Below are 16,177 nucleotides of genomic sequence, written 5' to 3'. Positions count from 1 at the left end.
AAAAAACTACAGAGCTTTCTATTAAAAAAAAAGTTTCCTTCCCTCAACTCGCTCAAGTTCATTCTGTCCATGGATTTCTAGAGAGGTTTTGCACCTTTCCTTCCAGCACAGCGTGGAAGGTCTAAGAGGCCTCCAAGGCAGAATGGGGGGAATGGGGCAGCAGGAGCTCAGCAGGAGTAAGGGAGTGTCTGGCCTGTAGGGTCATGCTGGGGTATCCTCATGGGCCCCAAGCACTCTCCGCAGCTCACCAGGCCAGGAATCTGGCAGGACAGCAAGAAGGCTGCAGCATCTTTCAGCAGCTGTTTCTGGTCCCGAACTTCATCCTGGCAGGACTCGGGGAATCTCACACCTATCAGAAGAATGGGGTGTGATCTGGGGGTCAATGGTAGGTGATTACAGTGGCGGGGGGCAAGCACTCAGCCCTGGAACAGGTTAGAGGTGACAAACGCGGATTTCAGGGTGCTGCTTTCTCTCCCAAAACACCACCTACTCCCCCACATGCCCCTGGGCCTCCATACCGGGTGAAAAGATGTCAGGGTTGAAGCGGATGTCGAAGGAGGTGCTGCTGACGGAGCCCACGGCCTTGCAGGCATTCTGGATCACCTCCCGGCTCTTGGGGTCCACTGCTGGGGAAAGATTGGAGGGCATGGGGAGGTAAGGAAGAGAGCAGAGTGCAGGCCGCCCACAACTCGCCAAGTTCCAAACACCAAACCTCAAAGGGAGCGAGACCTAGAAATGCCCCTTCCCTCCCGCCCCCTTCAGGGCAGAAGGTGGATGAGGAATCTTGGGTTTTTGGGGGGGAAGCTCCAGCTGAGGTGAAGGAGAGACCCCGACCCCATCCCTGTAGCAAGCCCCACCACCTGGGCCTGCTCCTCAAGTGCCATGGCCCCAGCACTACTCTTCACCCAATGGGAAGAGGGAGAGCCCGGCCAGAACAGGGACATGGCCCAAAGGGCTCAGGGCCTAGACTGATGATGGGGAAGAAAAACCCCCTCAGAGAGGTGGTAGCTGAGACACCGAATGGGGCACAGCCAGCACGTTTGTCCCTTTTGCTTAGCTCTGGCTCTGGAGGAGCGAGGAGAGTGATAAAGACATATCCAAAAAGGCACAATAAAATTAACTAGGAGATGGACGGCTGACCATAAGCTCATCAGCCCCCCAAATGAACCACCTCCCTAGATCTAAGAGAAGGTCACGGTGAGATCCTGCCCCCAAAGCCCAGGCTGAGATAAGAGGCTCCATGCGCCCATCTGAGGCCCTCCTGAGCCTGAGGGTGGAAACCCAGGCCAAGGGAGGCTCCTGAGGGCAGTCCCTTGCACACCCAAAGGTGCTTAGCCAGTGTTGAGCTTCCTCCCCTCCCCTGCCCCAACCTCCCCAGCCCAGCCCCACCTGGGCCGTTGTCAGAGGCAATGGTCTCCGCGAGCTCCTTCACCTTGGCTAGGCCACCGGCCCCTTCCTCCCCTGCAGCCTCCATGGCCTCTGCTGTCTCCGCAGCCCCAGCCTCAGAAGTACCATTCTCCAGCGGGCCTGGGCTCTCGGCCCTGTTGGCTTTCTGTTGCATGAGCTGAATGGCTGCCAGTTTCATGAAGAGCAGGTACCTGGAGAACCAGGCCCTGGGCCTTAGACCAGAAGGCCCTGCCCAGCCTCAGCCCCAGGGATGGAGGAGACACTGCCAACAGAGCTATAGGACCAATCCCCCCTTTTCCTCCTCCCCCTCCACATGTGCTGGATTTGCATCCTGGAGAAGGGACTTTGGAGATTCTCCAGGCCAAGCGACTCCGCACAGGAAGTGGCTGCAGCCTGGGGTCCCATGGGAGGAGCAGCTGGGCCTGAGTCGAGGTCCTCGGGATGCCCACGTGCCACACTGTCACGTTGTACAGAGGGGAGTGGGAAGGGTGGGGGTGACACTCTGCAGACTAATCCCATGGATAACAACTCTCAGGTTTATCTGGGGAGACCACCCAAGTGGCCATCAGGAGCCTCCAGGGGGCTGCGACCATTCCTCGGGGAGCCCGGCCTCACCTGTGCTCCACAAAGGCGTCCACCAGCTCTTGACGCAGACAGCAGAGCTTGTGGCGGTGAGGCTTGGGGAAGCCGGCCCGCCGGCAGTCCTCGGGCAGCTCCTCGCCAGCCACGGGCAGGAAGTTGAGGTCAGGAGGGAAGGTTCGCAGCAGGTCCAGGATGTAGTGCCGGCCATCGTTGCCAATGATGCCTTTGCACTCCACGGAGGAGCACAGCTCCACCTCCTCGTCTCGGTCATTGAGCACTCGGTGCCGCTGGATCTTCAGGGGCCGGCTCGTCTTCTCCAGGAGCTCCAGGTAGCGCGGGTGCGACACCACCGTCTTGCCAAAGTCGATAGAGCCGTAGATGACACTCTGTTCCTGCTCCCGTTCGAGGATGCCAGGGATGATGGACTGGGCTGTGACACGGTAGCCACGGTAGTCTACCACCACCGTGCCCAGAGTGTAGAGGCCCTCCACATCGACTGCGTTGTAGGTACGCACTCCATTCAGGTCATTGGTAGGGGCCACATAGGCAGCCACGTCCCCACCAAAATCCTTGTAGTGGTCTCGGACATCAAAGCCCAGACTGAAGAAGATGTTATTCCAGATGAACATCTGCATCTTGGTCTCCTCACTGGGGTTGATAGCCATGACGTTGCCATCAATGACTGCCATGGCCCCCCGGGTGGCCGCTGCTGTGAAGTCACTATGGACCTGTTGGGCAAGGGGACCATCTTAAGAATCCACTTCCTGAGACAGCAGGGTATTTGGTCAGCCCCTCCCCACTGCAGGGGATCTCCACCTTCTTTGTGTCATGGGGCAGTCATTTTGGTGAAGCCCAGGGTACAGATCCCTTCTCAGAAGAATGTTTTTAAACCCATAAAACAAAATGCATGGGACTGCAAAGAAAACTAATTCTACTGAAGTAAAGGTATAACGTTTTTCCACCATCCAAGTTCACCATCTCCTGAAATCTATCCTCAGACCCAAGGAGCCTTCCTGAGGTGGTCTAGCATAGTCCTAAGATTAAAATGGTCCCTCTCCTCAAGGACACTGCATCCTACTGGAGAAAAGGGGCCCACAGCATTAGCACATAAGTCTTCAGTGAATAAACACATAGTGTCACCTGGCAGGAAGAGGGAGGAGAGACAAGCCTCAGGAAAGGCCTCCTATCAGGAGGCCATGTCTATGCTGAGACTTGAAGGCAGCAGCCACAGGTACCAAGTGGCTGAGGCAAGGCCCCAGCACATTCTAGGCACAGGGGGAGAGCCCATGCAAAGGTACAAAGGTGGAAGTATAATGCCATGGGGAGGAAACAGCAATTCAAGGAGGATGAAGGGTGTTTGTGTACAACCAGCCCAGAAAGGAAGGATGGAGCCCCTCTGTGAAGATTACACAATGTCCAGGGTTGGTACTTTCTCCAAAGATATAGGCAGGGCTGTCAGAACTTTTGGAGAATGGGAGCAACAGGGTCAGAGGTGCCCGGTGTCCTGTTTCTAGCCTTGCTACCAAAATGACTTGGGTCAAGTCCCTCCTCTTGTCTCTGCCAGTCTGTCCAACCTGAGGACTGACCTAGACAGCTAAAGGCCCCTTGATCTCTCACATTATGGGCTGGTCTCAGTCAGTGACAAAGAGTGGGGTGGGTGTGTGACGGAAGCTCAGGAGGTGGAGGGGGACCCAGACAGACACACTCTACTCCCTAAACCTTCCCAACAAGGGCATCATTCATCAAGGACTTAAAGAGCTGGGGAATACCAAGGTCCCTAAGGGTCCCCCAGAGCCCCCAACAAAGGTGCAAGCATCACCTCCCACAGCCCCCCACCAGCCCCTAAAGATTCCACGACATCTGCCTGTGTGTGGCTCTCTCACCCACACAAGGAGCCGGCCTGCCTCCATCCATCCTCCCCAGCTCTGGAGCCGCTGGGCAGCCCAAAAGGCCAAAGGACATGAGTACTCCCAACCCGCCCAGCGTGGGTGACCAGCCCTCCTGTGCTCACCTTAAAGATGGCTCGTTCCCTCAGCAGCCGCTCAGGCAGGTTCTTGCGGGGAAGCTCCCTTGTTGTCTGTAGCTCCTCGTTCCAGTCTCGCGTCTAAGGAAAGGTGGAGGGTTAGCGCACTGTGGGACACAGGCTCAGGGAGCTCCCCCTCCCCCACCATGATCAGCAGTTACCCACCATCCTGACCGCCCACCCTCCCTTTGCACAAGAAGGAGCTACACAGAGAACAAACAGGAAGGCCAAAGCAGCCAGGAGGCGGGGGGGCACCTGGCCAGGGATGTGTTCTTCGTAGCCCAGCCGGGACGTGTAGGCATCCTCAGCCCGCACACAGTCCATGGCGTGCTCCACCTGGGGGGCTGTCCAGCTGTAAACCTGGAACGGGGTGGCGATCCTCTCGAAAGGATGGCGCTGGACCCTACATCCGGGGTATATGCCAGATATCCTTAGCACCAAATGTGCCTCCCCCAACTCTGGCACATAGAAGGGGTCAAGGTAGCCCTCAGCAAACAGGGTGTGGGAGGGCAGGATTTCTCTCACCCTCCCCCATTCCCGTCTTTCCCTCTGCTGGACCTCTCTCCAAAATGTCTTCCCCCCACCCCACCTTTCCCCACTCTCCTCTCCAGGAAGACCTAGGGAGGTAAAAATAAAGCCTAAAGTGTCCTCAGTCCAGATGCACTTAGCAGTTACAGTGCAAGGCACCGAATTGCAGGCAGAACCCCTCCTGCAGAGCTCCACGGCATCCCTAGTGAGCTCCTGTACTGCCCTGGCCCCATGCCCCATCTAGTCTGAGAGGAGAGGAAGTGGCTGTGGACAGTGACAAGGCCGGGGCCGCTTCTCTTCCAGCTTAGGGCCTGGGCTATTGTGGGAGAAGCACCAAGGGGAGAGGAGGGCCAAGCAGGCAGGAACCCCACCTTTTCTTCTGCAGGAGAGCAAAGTTTTTTTTGAAGGTTGGACTGATCTGATTGAGCAGCTCCACCAAGGAATGGCTCAGGAATCGGGGGCTGGCAGGTTTGGGGTTGAAGTTGTATGCTGTGGACCTGCCAAGGCAACATCCAGGTCACAGGCTGGTCAATCCCCCAAGCCCACTGCCAGGGCCCAGAAACCACAGAGATGGCCCCAAGCTAGTGGTCTGGTGAGGAGGGTGGGTAGAGAAGGGCAGCGGAAGGAAGGAGAAGGTTAAGAGAGGGGAGGGAGAGAGGAAGGGAAGCACCAACGGACAAGCAAGGGCCAAGAGAAGGGGAGCTTCTGAGCTGAACAAGGGGCACACTCACTGGTTCAGGTAAAAGCCCCGAGTGGAGGCCGTGATACTGACGTGGCGGTCCTCAGCCGTGATCACAAACAGGTACATGAGATCTCCATGCATCTTGCGGTTGCCGGGCGGGGGGTTCCAGCCGCTCATGGTGAGCACCTTTAGACACTGCAGAGGCTGTGGCGTGGGGGGGGGGGGTCACAGGGGCAGCCCATTCAGCGCAGGGCTTAGAGCGCCCAGGCTATGGCTGAGTGGGACCGGGTGGTGCCTGAGTTCTGTGCCCCGCTCCCCCCGGGGGGAACCCTGGGCTGCCCGGATGGCCCGTGGGCTGGGCATGCCTCACCTTCCAGTCTCGGTTCTGGGGCTGCAGAGCACAGAGCGGACGCTCCTTGCTCCCGGGGAGGATGTGCTCGGGCGGCGTACAGTCAATGGGCTCCATTTCAATTCCCTTCTTCTTCCTCTTCCCACTATCTGAAGAGGCAAAAAAGCCAACCCAGTCAGACAAGGCCCATCTCTGACGTCTCTCAATCCCAAAAGGTATCATCAGGATGACTTGGGAGAGGGCTAAATGGAACTTGGCGGGAAGGGCAGGACATTTCCCTCCATACGCAGAGGCCAAACTCTTCCATTCACTCCCCCCCACCCCAGATTCCTCAAGCCTAGGCAAGGGCCCCCAAAGTGCAGGAGGGGGGAGGACCCCAGGAGGGCATGGGGGTCAGAGCCCAGAAGGGATTGAGGGGTGAAGACCCCAGGAGGGCATGGGGGTCAGGGCCCAGAAGGGATTGAAGGGTGAAGACCCCAGGAGGGCATGGTGGTCAGGGCCCACCAGGGGCTGAGGGGTGAAGACCCCAGGAGGGCATGGGGGGGGATCAGGGCCCAGCAGGGGTTGAAGGGTGAAGACCCCAGGAGGGTATGGGGATGGGCACCTCCTAGGTCACCATCTGTGAAGACACTGAGGAAGGAGAGGGAGTTGCAGTCCACCCCATTGAAGGCATCTGAGGGATCCAGGCTTTTCAAAAGGTCTCGAATGTGGCGCACGTGGATTCGGGCTTCCCGTACAGTATACGGCTCTGTGTAAGAGGCAAAAGCACATCACAGGGAGGCCCCAAGCCACAGAATCACAGCAGCATGAATGTCAGGCGAGAGCTTAGGGCTCAGGGGTCTAGTCAGTGGCTGCACGGCTGACAGCGTGATGACAAGCAGGCGGTCCTGGCTGCCTGGTCTCAGGGCTGCTGAGGCACCCAGAGAACTGATGGCCCCCCCCTGCCATCACTAACACCAACCCTAACCCTAACCCCAGCCCTTCCCACCCTGCAGTCTGCTCAGTTTAACCTGGCCAAAGCATAGCGTGCAGAATGCAAGTGGGCTCTGGACAAGAGACAGTGGAGACAGAGAGGACCCTAGAATGAGACCCAAAGTAACCCTCCATGTCTCCCTGGCAGTGCTTAGCTGAGCCGACTTCCCAAGTCTGTTTTATTGTAATGTGTGTATGATAAAAGAGCAGAAACAGTGATCTCCAAAGGCCAAGGAAAGGTCATTACTGACTGGTAGGGTGAAGGACCAGAAGGGACATCCTTCCCCTCCAAAGGACAGCCCAGAGCAGGGGCAAGATCAGTGCGCTCAAGGGAGGCCCTGACTGCCAACCTGAGGCAGAATTGAACCCCACAGGCCAAAAGGAGCTAGGAAAGGGCTTAGAGCACAGAAAAGGACAGAGAATCAACTGGCCAACCCAGGCTTGACCACAAAGACACTTCAGCTTGCAGTTAAGTTGGGCAAAGGGAGGGACAAGGCTGGTGGAACTACAAGGGGCCTTTGAGGTCAGCTAATCCAGACCTCTCATTTTACAAAGGAGGAAACTGAGGCCTTGCCCGACCAAGGTCACACAGCTGGGTAAGCAGCTGAGCCAGCATTAGAGTCCCTGTTCCCCAATTCCAAAGCTAGCACTCTAGCTAATACCTTTAAAAGAAAGACCTCTGAGGAATGGGGCTCTCTGAACAGTCAGGGTATGGCAGGGAGGAGAGGACAAGTGGTGTGGTTCAGAGAGCCCAGGCAGGCAAAGCTGCTGGGGCTTGGCACCTGCTTACATGTGGGAAGGGAGAGCCAGGGGCCTCTGCCTGAGACAGGCACAGGACTGTCAGAAGGAAAGACAGGCTGAGTCTGGGACATTTGGAACTAGATACTTCCAGGGACATCCTGACAGAGGGAGCTTACCACGGTGGCCTGAAAACAGTTTCTGACACTCACAGCCCAGCTGCAGCATGCTAGATGCTGGAGGTGGCACTGCCAGGGACGCCCTCTCTGAAGCCAGGGTCTGGGCAACTGAGTTCACTTTAACAGGCAAGTTTTATATATCTTAGGAATACCAAATGTGTCATGCTCAGTATGATGGGTAAGTAAAATGTATCAAATAAAATTATTTATAAATTGGCTTTTATTTGTAACAACACCCCAGTGATGAAGATGTATGCATTTCTCAATGCCAAAATGGCCAGAAGGCTAGAAACAGGAGGTTTCTCTTGTCTGGGAAAGTGGGTGAGATGGAGGGGTCTGTGGAAAGGAGGTAGCTCAAGGCACAAGAAAGAATAAAGCTCCTGGGGGAAGATGTGGAGAGGGCAGAATGTGAGAGAATATCCATCTCTCAGGCTGATGACCATGAAACTACCTCAGAGACCCTCAGGCCCAATCCAAGGAAACTGAGGCCTTGCCCAGGGTCCATCATGTAGAAGTGGCAGAGTCAGCACCTGAACCTAGGTCCCATGACACTAAGCCAGGGGTCTAGTTGTTATTCTAAGCAAAGGAGCCAGAGGATAGCTGGAACATGGACATAGAAAAGCGAAGGAAAGAGGGGGAATTTGTCTGCCTGTGTCAAATACTCCAGAGAAGCCAAGGAGGAATCCTACAAAAGGAACCAAGGAATGGACAAAGGGATCACAGGTGACCTTTGAAAACAGGATCTGTCAGGTGCTCAAGCAGAAACCAGACAGCAAAGACTGAAGATTCAAATCCAGCACTGATGTTCACTAAGGGTGAGACACCACCCCCAGAGCTGGATCCCCAAAAACTGAACGAGAAGTCCCCGTTCTGCTAGAAAGAGACAACGTGAACACAGAGAAGCAAGGTAAAGGTAGCGAGAGGAAGAAGAGAATGCTAACAGAGGCTGCAGTGAAGATGGCGCATGGGGAGAAGGAGCAAATTCTAGGCAGGCGGAAGGGAACGTTCTAAAGGGCAGACCTCGTTTCTCTTTTTTTTAACCTGGTTGTGCCCATCCCAGGGCTAGCACAGAGCAGGTGGCTCATAAATGCTTACTGGACTGAATAGGTGGTATGTTGGACACAGGACCAGCCAGTAGACCTGTCTGCCTGCAAAGCGGTGTGCAAAAAGGAGAGTACAAAATGAGGCCGAAAAGAGATCCAAAATTTCCTTTTCCAAGTGTGGCCATGAAGGGGAGGAGAGAGATGGGAGACAACTGGACAGGGTCAAAGGGCTCAGTGAAGCCTTTGAGGAGGGGCTAAATGTAGTGAAGAGCAAGAGAGCAAGGAAGGAGTTGGGACTGGCGGGGGGTGGAGACTGCAGCCAGAGGCAGGAGGAATGGCTTCAAGCCCAGAGGCAGGAGGATGGGCCTATCAGGGGACACAAAAACCTGCTCCTAAGAGAGTCTAAGAACATCAAAATACTCAGGAATCCTAGGGATGGACAAAGGGAAGGAAGGGAGCTCCCACCCAGTGGTCTCCACCTCCCCAGAACACCTATTGTACATGGAGGGAGATTAGGGGTGTTGTGACTGGCCTAGTGGTGAGAACAATCAAGGAAATGTCTCCCAATTCTTCATTGCCAGGGGACAGTCATCCAGCACTCTGAAGGAGGCGGCCAGGCATGGCCACAGGTCTGGGAGACAGGATGCAAAGCGATTCAGGGAGTGTGGGACTCGTAGCCTGGCCTGAGGAGCTTAGCACCTGGCCTGAGCAAGCCAGGACTCCAACCTAGGGCTGACCTCAGAACTTAAAAGAACAGAGGTCAGCTATTGGAGCCAGCATTCTGACCAAATGTGGGAAAGCCTGGTTAAGTTCTGACCCCTCAACCCTTAGAGAGGAAAACTTATTTTTAGGAATGGGAACAGAAGACAAGGAGATAGGAGAGAAAATATTAGACCAAAGGTGAATGCAAAAGACTAATTCCAGGGACATGGGAGGTGGAAGACTTGAAGAAAACCTTACTTTCCCCAATTTCCATCTCTAAATCTGTCCCAGACTAGAAGGGGGAACCTGCGGCCTTGAGGCCATAGGTGGCCCTTTAAGGCCTCAAGTGCAGCCCTTTGACTGGATCCAAACTTCACAAGGCAATTTGCTCTGTGGAGTTTGGATTCAGTCAAAGGGCCACACTTGAGGTCCTAAAGAGCTGCAAGGGGCCTGAGGCCACAGGTTCCCCAGCCCTGTCCTAGACCCTGGCAAAGACAGATGACCAAGGAACAAATCACTCTTCTTGGGGAAGAGAGCAGAAGCGTTATCTCCACTCCAGCATTGGACCTGGGTTCCTTTGCAGTCCCCTACAGTCAAAACCTTCAATGTCATTAAAAGATCAATGAAACTCTTTTGGCTACTAGTTAGCTGCTAACTCACATGGAACCCCAAGTCCTTCCCAAGCGCTGTCTTCTAGCCACAATACACCAACCTGGTAGTACACTAATTATTTTTTGAACCAATGTTGAGATTTCGACATAAATATTTACTTTGGTTTCAGGTGACTCTGATCCTCTAGGGATCCTGGTTTGCCCCCACCCCCGCTTCGGCTTTCAAGGATGCACATGTTTGAGAAGCAGCCTCTGACCTTCCACCACTCGCAGCACAGAGCCTTCCTCCAGCCCCTCGATGGTGCGCAGTTCTGAGAAGTTGTCCAGCACATTGCCATCCAGTTGCAAAGAGAAGCATGTGCGGTGGCAGGTGTCCTCCCGATCCATCAGCACCTGGTGGATCTCCTGGACCATCTCTTGGGGAGAAACCTGTACAAAACAGGCCCCGACCAGAGTGTTAGAGCCTTTCCAGTTCCCACATGGCCTGCAGAGCCATTCAAGGCAAAAAGAATCTCCAGTCCCAATCTGCAAACCTGACTTTGGATCAAGAACCTTCCTTGGTGGGAGCAGGGAAGGAGTGGGAGCAAGATACTTCCCTGTTTCCCAGTTTGAGGACCTGAACCCCAACTACGCTGCCAGGGAAAAATAAAGCTACAATCTGTGTTTGGGTCTTGCTTCCATGATTTATGCCTATTCTAACCCCCAAAAGGGAAGTGACAATATGCAAATAATTACCAGACATCTATTCTGCTTCAAGAATTCAACAATTAAATTAAATGGGCATCATTACACACATAAGTGTGCACACATGAGACAATAGCGATGGTTTATTTCTATAAAATGTTGGTTTACAAATAATTTTGATTACATTAAATTAAAAGGTTCTTACACAAACTAACTAAAACAGCCAAGATTAGAAGGAAAAGTAGGAAACTGGGAAAAGAAAATTTTACAGCAAGTTTCTCTGATAAAGGCCTCATTTCTCAAATATATAGAGAACAAGTCAAATTTGTAAGAATACAAGTCATTCCATATTGATAAATAGTCAAAGGATATGAATAGGCAGTTTTCCTAAGAAATCAAAATTATCTAGTCACATGAAAAAATGCTCTAAACCACTATTGATTAGAGAAATGCACATTGCTGAGGTACCACCTCACACCTATCAGACTGGCTAATATGATAGAAAAGGAAAATGACAAATGTTGGAGGGTATGTGGAAAAATTGGAACACTAATGGTTGGTGGAGTTGTGAACTGATCCAACCATTTTGGAGAACAATTTAGAACTATGCACAAAGGGCTATAACATTGTGTATACCCTTTGACCCAGCAATACCACTCCTATGTTTGTATTCCATAGGGATAAAAAAAGAGAGAAAGGACATATTTGTACAAAATCATTTATAGCAACTCTTTTTGTGGTGGCAAAGAACTGAAATTGAGGGGATATCCATGAATTGGGAAATGGCTGAACAAGTTGTGGCACTGATTATGATGGAATACTACTAAGAAATACTACGAAATAGCAGGATGGTATCAGAAAAAACCTGGGAAGACTTCTATGAACTGATGCAAAGTGAACTGAGCAGAGCCAGGAGAACATTATATAGTAACAGCAATACCATATGATGATCAACTGTGAATAACTTAGCTATTCTGATCAATTCTGAAGGACTTATGATTAAAAATGCTATTCACCTCCAGAGAAAGAACTGATTGAATCAGAACACAGGCTGAAGCATACTTCTAAAACTTTTTCTTGGGTATTTTTTTTAGTCCATGCTCTCTATATTAACATGGCTAATGTGGAAATGTTTTACATGACTGTACATGTATAATCTTGCCTTCTCAAGAACAAAGGAAGGGAAAGGAAGGAGGCAGAGGTCATCTGGAACTCAAAAATTCTAAAAAGAAAAAAATAATAATAATGTTAAGGGGCAACTAGGTGGTACAGTGGAGTCTGGAGGACCTGAATTCAAATTTGACCTCAGATACTGGACACTTACTAGCTGTGTGACCCTAGGCAAGTCATTTAACCTCAAGTGCCTTGCCTGCCAAAAACAAAAAACGTGAATGTTAAAAATTGTTTTTACATGTAATTTGAGGGGAAAAAAAAAAACAAAATAAAAATATCCTTGAGAAAAAATGTTCACTTACAAAGGACTTTTATTTACATTCATAATCCCATTTGACATGTACAACACAGCTCCATGATCAAATGTTGTACATTTTACAGATAAGCAAACAGAGGCTTGAACACTTCCCTAAGGCTACTCAGCCAGGTCATGGCACAGCAGGGGGTCCTTCCCCCCCACACCAAGACTGCTTCCCCCTAGCTGTGTGTCTTATCAGCACAGCTTGGCAGACTGGGGTAGCAGAACACACACATGAAACAAACTGATTACAGAATAAAAAGAAGTAAAGTAACTAAGAGAGGAGCCCATAACAACTGGAGGGGCAGGGGATGGCTGGAGCAAGGAAGAGGTCAAGGACAAACAAGGTTGTCGGGGAGAATCTAAGCTGGATCCCAAAGGAGATGTGGTCCTTCTTGCTACCGGTAAGGGAAGGGCCCTGCCTGCCTCCTCCTCCTCTTCCTCCTCCTCCCAGAAGCCCCCATGGATGTCTCATGTTTTCTCTCCTCCCTCAGCTGAGACTGTGCCCCAGGGCAGCCAGCTCCCTCCTCCAGTGGCTGCCTGGGCCCAAGGTGCTCCCACAGCAGCAGCATCCTCCAGATGCGTCCGTGGTCCCCTCCCCTCCCCAGGAGCAGGCCCGGAGCCCAGGGGACGAGAGCCTTGGACAGGGATGGTGAGAGGGTGGCCAAGGCATGCTGACACCAAGTACAAAGCTGGGAGGGCACGGTGGGGGGACAGGATATACACACCTTCCTTTACCCCTCCCCCACACAAACCTGCACAAGGACAGGGGATGTTAAGAGCTGGAACAAAGGTGTTTGAGAGACCTTTTGATTCACTGCCACCTTTCCCAGATGGGGTGATTTTCCTCACCTCAGGCCTCACCCCTAGGTCTTTGCTGCTACCCCCCCATACCCTCTTAGGGACTGCAGCCCCTGTCCCTCCACATCCCCCCAGTTCTGGAGGCCAGGGATGCTCTAGGGGGTAGGGAGTGGGGAAAGATGCCGGCCTTAGAGCACAGAGAAGCGTCTCACTATTTGTCCCTCTGGGTCTCCGTTTCCTTCTAATGAGAAGACTGCCTTAAGTGGCTCCCCAAATTCGCCCTTGGCTCTGGTATTCTGACTGTCTGGCAGGCTCAAAAATGACAGGAAGCACTGGAGTCCATGCCTCCTGCCAAGGGCCATGACACCCTGTGCCCACCTGACAACTCACTCGTAGCGGGCTTTAAGATTTAAAAATGCTTGCTTCAAATTCTATTGCACAGCCACAGCCATCGAGAACACATGGCAGTTACTTTGTCCCCATCTCAGGCTCTTGACCATCCACAGCATGGCAACTTTCTGAATCTATATTCTAACTGTCTTAGAATGTTATCTGGGACTTCCCCCCAACTTTGCAGGGGTGGGGGTTATGAGTGTGGAATGTTAAACACACCTGTCAGAAATAGTGGACATAAAAGTTGGTTTTGCTTAATTTTTCTTCCTTTTCTCCTTTTTTTTTTGCCTTTTTTTGGAGGGCAATTGGGGTTAAGTGACTTGCCCAAAGTCACATGGCTAGTAAGTGTGTCAAGTGTCTGAGGCCGGATTTGAACTCAGGTCCTCCTAACTCCAGGGCCGGTGCTCTCTATTCACTGCACCACCTAGCTGCCCCGTTTTCCTTCCTGTTCTAATCTCAGATACACACATTTCATCTCGTCCACATAGACTCTACCCCACGCCTGGAATGTTCTTCAGGGTACAGCATGGGGCTGGGGAGGTGGGATAGGGGGTGACGGTAGAGATAATTTAAAATAAAAAATAAAATAAACAAGTGTCGTTAAAACAAAAAATGTGGGTAAAGAAAACTGGAAAAAAAAAAGGTTTCCCTGACAATATTTACTATGCAGACTGTACAAGAATTAGTATTTAAAGATGAGGAAACAGTCTAAGGTGCAATAGCTTTTCCACACTCACAGACCATAAAGATCTGAAGATATTCAAATCTGAAGTAGGACCATGGGGTCTTAGATCTTCACCTAGGGGATGGGGAAGTGCCGCCACTTGCCCCAAGTCACACAGGTACCGGATCTGAACAGAGATCCTCAGACCCCAAATGAAACCCTCCATCTGCTAGGCCAAGCTGCCTCACCTCTCCCCACACTGAGGTTCGTTCTCACCTGCAATGAGAAAGTCTCAATCCCTGGGACCAAGATCTTGACGGTGAAGCCGGTGTCTTGGATGACAATGACCTCCTGCCCGCTGGCCTCGTCGCTGGGCTCGGCCTCTTCGTGCCCATTCTCCTTAGGCTCCTCATTCTTCTTGTCCAGACAGTCCCCGTTCAGCAACATGACTGTTGGGAGCTCTGGGATTGGGGCAGAGGAACATATCAGAGGGGAGTGGGTCCCTGGGCTAGCCTTCTGGCTCAGCAAGGGCTGAAGACTCCCAAACTCTGCAGCCATGCCAGCACCAAACTCCATGAGCCCAGCCCAGGCCTCTGCCGCTCCCAGGGACTAACGCGCCAACCCTCCTGTTTCACCTGCTTCCCCTACACCCCTCACTCCCAAGAGGTCCAATGAGACATTCCTCAGAAAAGGGATGGAATCCGGTTGTGCCCCACCTCAGCCCATCACTCATGGTTACAGAGGTCCCCATCAGGGAGACCTCACAGTATTAGTGGGACATATTTCTAAGAAACTATTTACAATCCCTTTTTTTCCAGTTGAATCCAACATCGAGGCATAGGGGGAGCTGACATGAGAAATGAGAAGGGATTAGATGAGGGCACCTCTAAGATGCCCATCTGCAGCTCACAAGGCTGCAGCGGTCTCCAAATCTGCCACAGTATTCAGTTTCTGACCTCAGGAACCTCCCAGCAGTTCCCTCTTGACAACCTGGATGGGCCTGCTGCCTCTGCTTCAAAGGAAGGAAGGGCCTGGCTGACTGAACCAGAACAGGGTCCACTCCTCCCCACCCTGACTGCCCAGGCCCAAAGAGGCACCTTTCTTGGCTGGTACCTGACCTGAGCATGGTCCATACCCCAGTCCCTGTTTCTGCTGTGCCCCTGGACTCCTTGGGACAGCAGCCGCACACCCAGCCTGGCAAGCTGCCTCCTACCCAGGCCATGGTCCAGGGCTCAAGCTGCTAGCTCTGCTCCTTGGCCTGGGCCTGGTATCAATCGATCTTTCTTCCCTGGAGCTAAGACTTCGAGCTTGAAACCGCAAGTCATGCCAGGCAGGCCCTGCTCCAGAAGGACTTCCCCGAGGATGGGCAAATGAAAGCAGAAGTCCCCCACTACTGGGTAGCATGCCAGGGATAGAGGGAGGCTGCGCACAGAAACTGGCACCCAGCTACCTCTGGCTCCATGGAGGCCCAGACTTATTCTCCAGGGGAAGGTGTGATCCTGGGACCTCAAAGTGTCTACCTGCCTTCTGTCTTTTCTAATAGGACAGATTCACCTGAATCACAGACAATGAGCAGGGAGAAACCCTCTGTTATCTAGTCCACCTCCCCCATTTTACAGAGGCTACTGCGGCCCAGAAGTCACACCTCTTTGTGCCTCCACAGACAAGATCTGAACCTGGGTCTCCTGACACAGACACAGACATAGACACCCCCCCCCCCCCCCCCCTTCTCTCGGGGAAGCTCCCCGAGACGGCCACATCACTCCCCTTCTCTGGCCTCTGCCCTCCCTTACTCTGGTCTTTGAAGCACGTGCTTGTGGAGACTGAGGGCTCTGGTCCCTATTCTCCCTCCTCCCTGAGCCCAGCACACAGGGGAGGTTGTGGAGCATGGGCCCCGGGTTCTCAGTCTAGAAGCTGACCTTCTCAATCCTCAAAATCTACTCACCTGGGCTGACAGCAAGCATGTGGCAGCATGAAGCCACCTTTCCCCCAGATACACCCTGGCCAAGGTTGAGGACAAAACACAGAAACTGAGGCAAACAGAGCCAAAGGCAGCAAGACAGTGAATCGGTCACATGAACATGGCAGGAGGAGGGGGGCAAAAGCAGCTCAATTCCTGGTGGGGAAGAAGCAGAGGAAGAGACAGAAAAGATGCAGAACCCCCCCCCCCCCAACAGAGAGCCCAAAAGCCACCCCACCACAAGGGATGGCGGGGGAACATACAAGATGACCCCCTCCCTCCTCCAGGCATCACACACAGAGATGAGGAGGGGGGAGCTGAGCACCATCCAGAGCATTAAGCAGGTTACACCACAGGAATCCCCTTGTGGGGCCCATCTCTGAAGACA

At 52.7% G+C, this 16,177-nt stretch overlaps 1 protein-coding gene across 4 annotated transcripts in view; it reads right to left on the bottom strand.

The window, feature by feature from the left end:
• CLUH (clustered mitochondria homolog) overlaps positions 1-16,177 on the bottom strand; it is a 32,025-nt gene that overhangs the window by 7,551 nt on the left and 8,297 nt on the right. For 2 of the 4 annotated variants that reach the window (XM_069089627.1, XM_069089625.1), the window contains exons 2-13: positions 14,106-14,290; positions 10,074-10,245; positions 6,176-6,319; positions 5,593-5,720; positions 5,272-5,426; positions 4,912-5,037; positions 4,268-4,415; positions 4,001-4,093; positions 2,023-2,717; positions 1,390-1,598; positions 519-626; positions 249-349 (exon numbers count right to left, since the gene is read on the bottom strand). In XM_069089627.1, the coding sequence (XP_068945728.1) occupies positions 249-349; positions 519-626; positions 1,390-1,598; positions 2,023-2,717; positions 4,001-4,093; positions 4,268-4,415; positions 4,912-5,037; positions 5,272-5,426; positions 5,593-5,720; positions 6,176-6,319; positions 10,074-10,245; positions 14,106-14,290 (2,264 nt within the window). The remainder of the gene's footprint in view (positions 1-248; positions 350-518; positions 627-1,389; positions 1,599-2,022; positions 2,718-4,000; positions 4,094-4,267; positions 4,416-4,911; positions 5,038-5,271; positions 5,427-5,592; positions 5,721-6,175; positions 6,320-10,073; positions 10,246-14,105; positions 14,291-16,177) is intronic. The other 2 variants (XM_069089628.1, XM_069089626.1) reach the window with 1 other exon arrangement.

The sequence above is a fragment of the Petaurus breviceps genome, unplaced genomic scaffold, assembly GCF_028583685.1.
Source record: "Petaurus breviceps papuanus isolate PSGF00001 unplaced genomic scaffold, PetGlider_PUasm1.0 186, whole genome shotgun sequence".
Lineage (NCBI taxonomy): Eukaryota > Metazoa > Chordata > Mammalia > Diprotodontia > Petauridae > Petaurus > Petaurus breviceps.
Note: the sequence above shows the minus strand (reverse complement) of the source record. Positions and strands in the feature narration are given on the sequence as shown.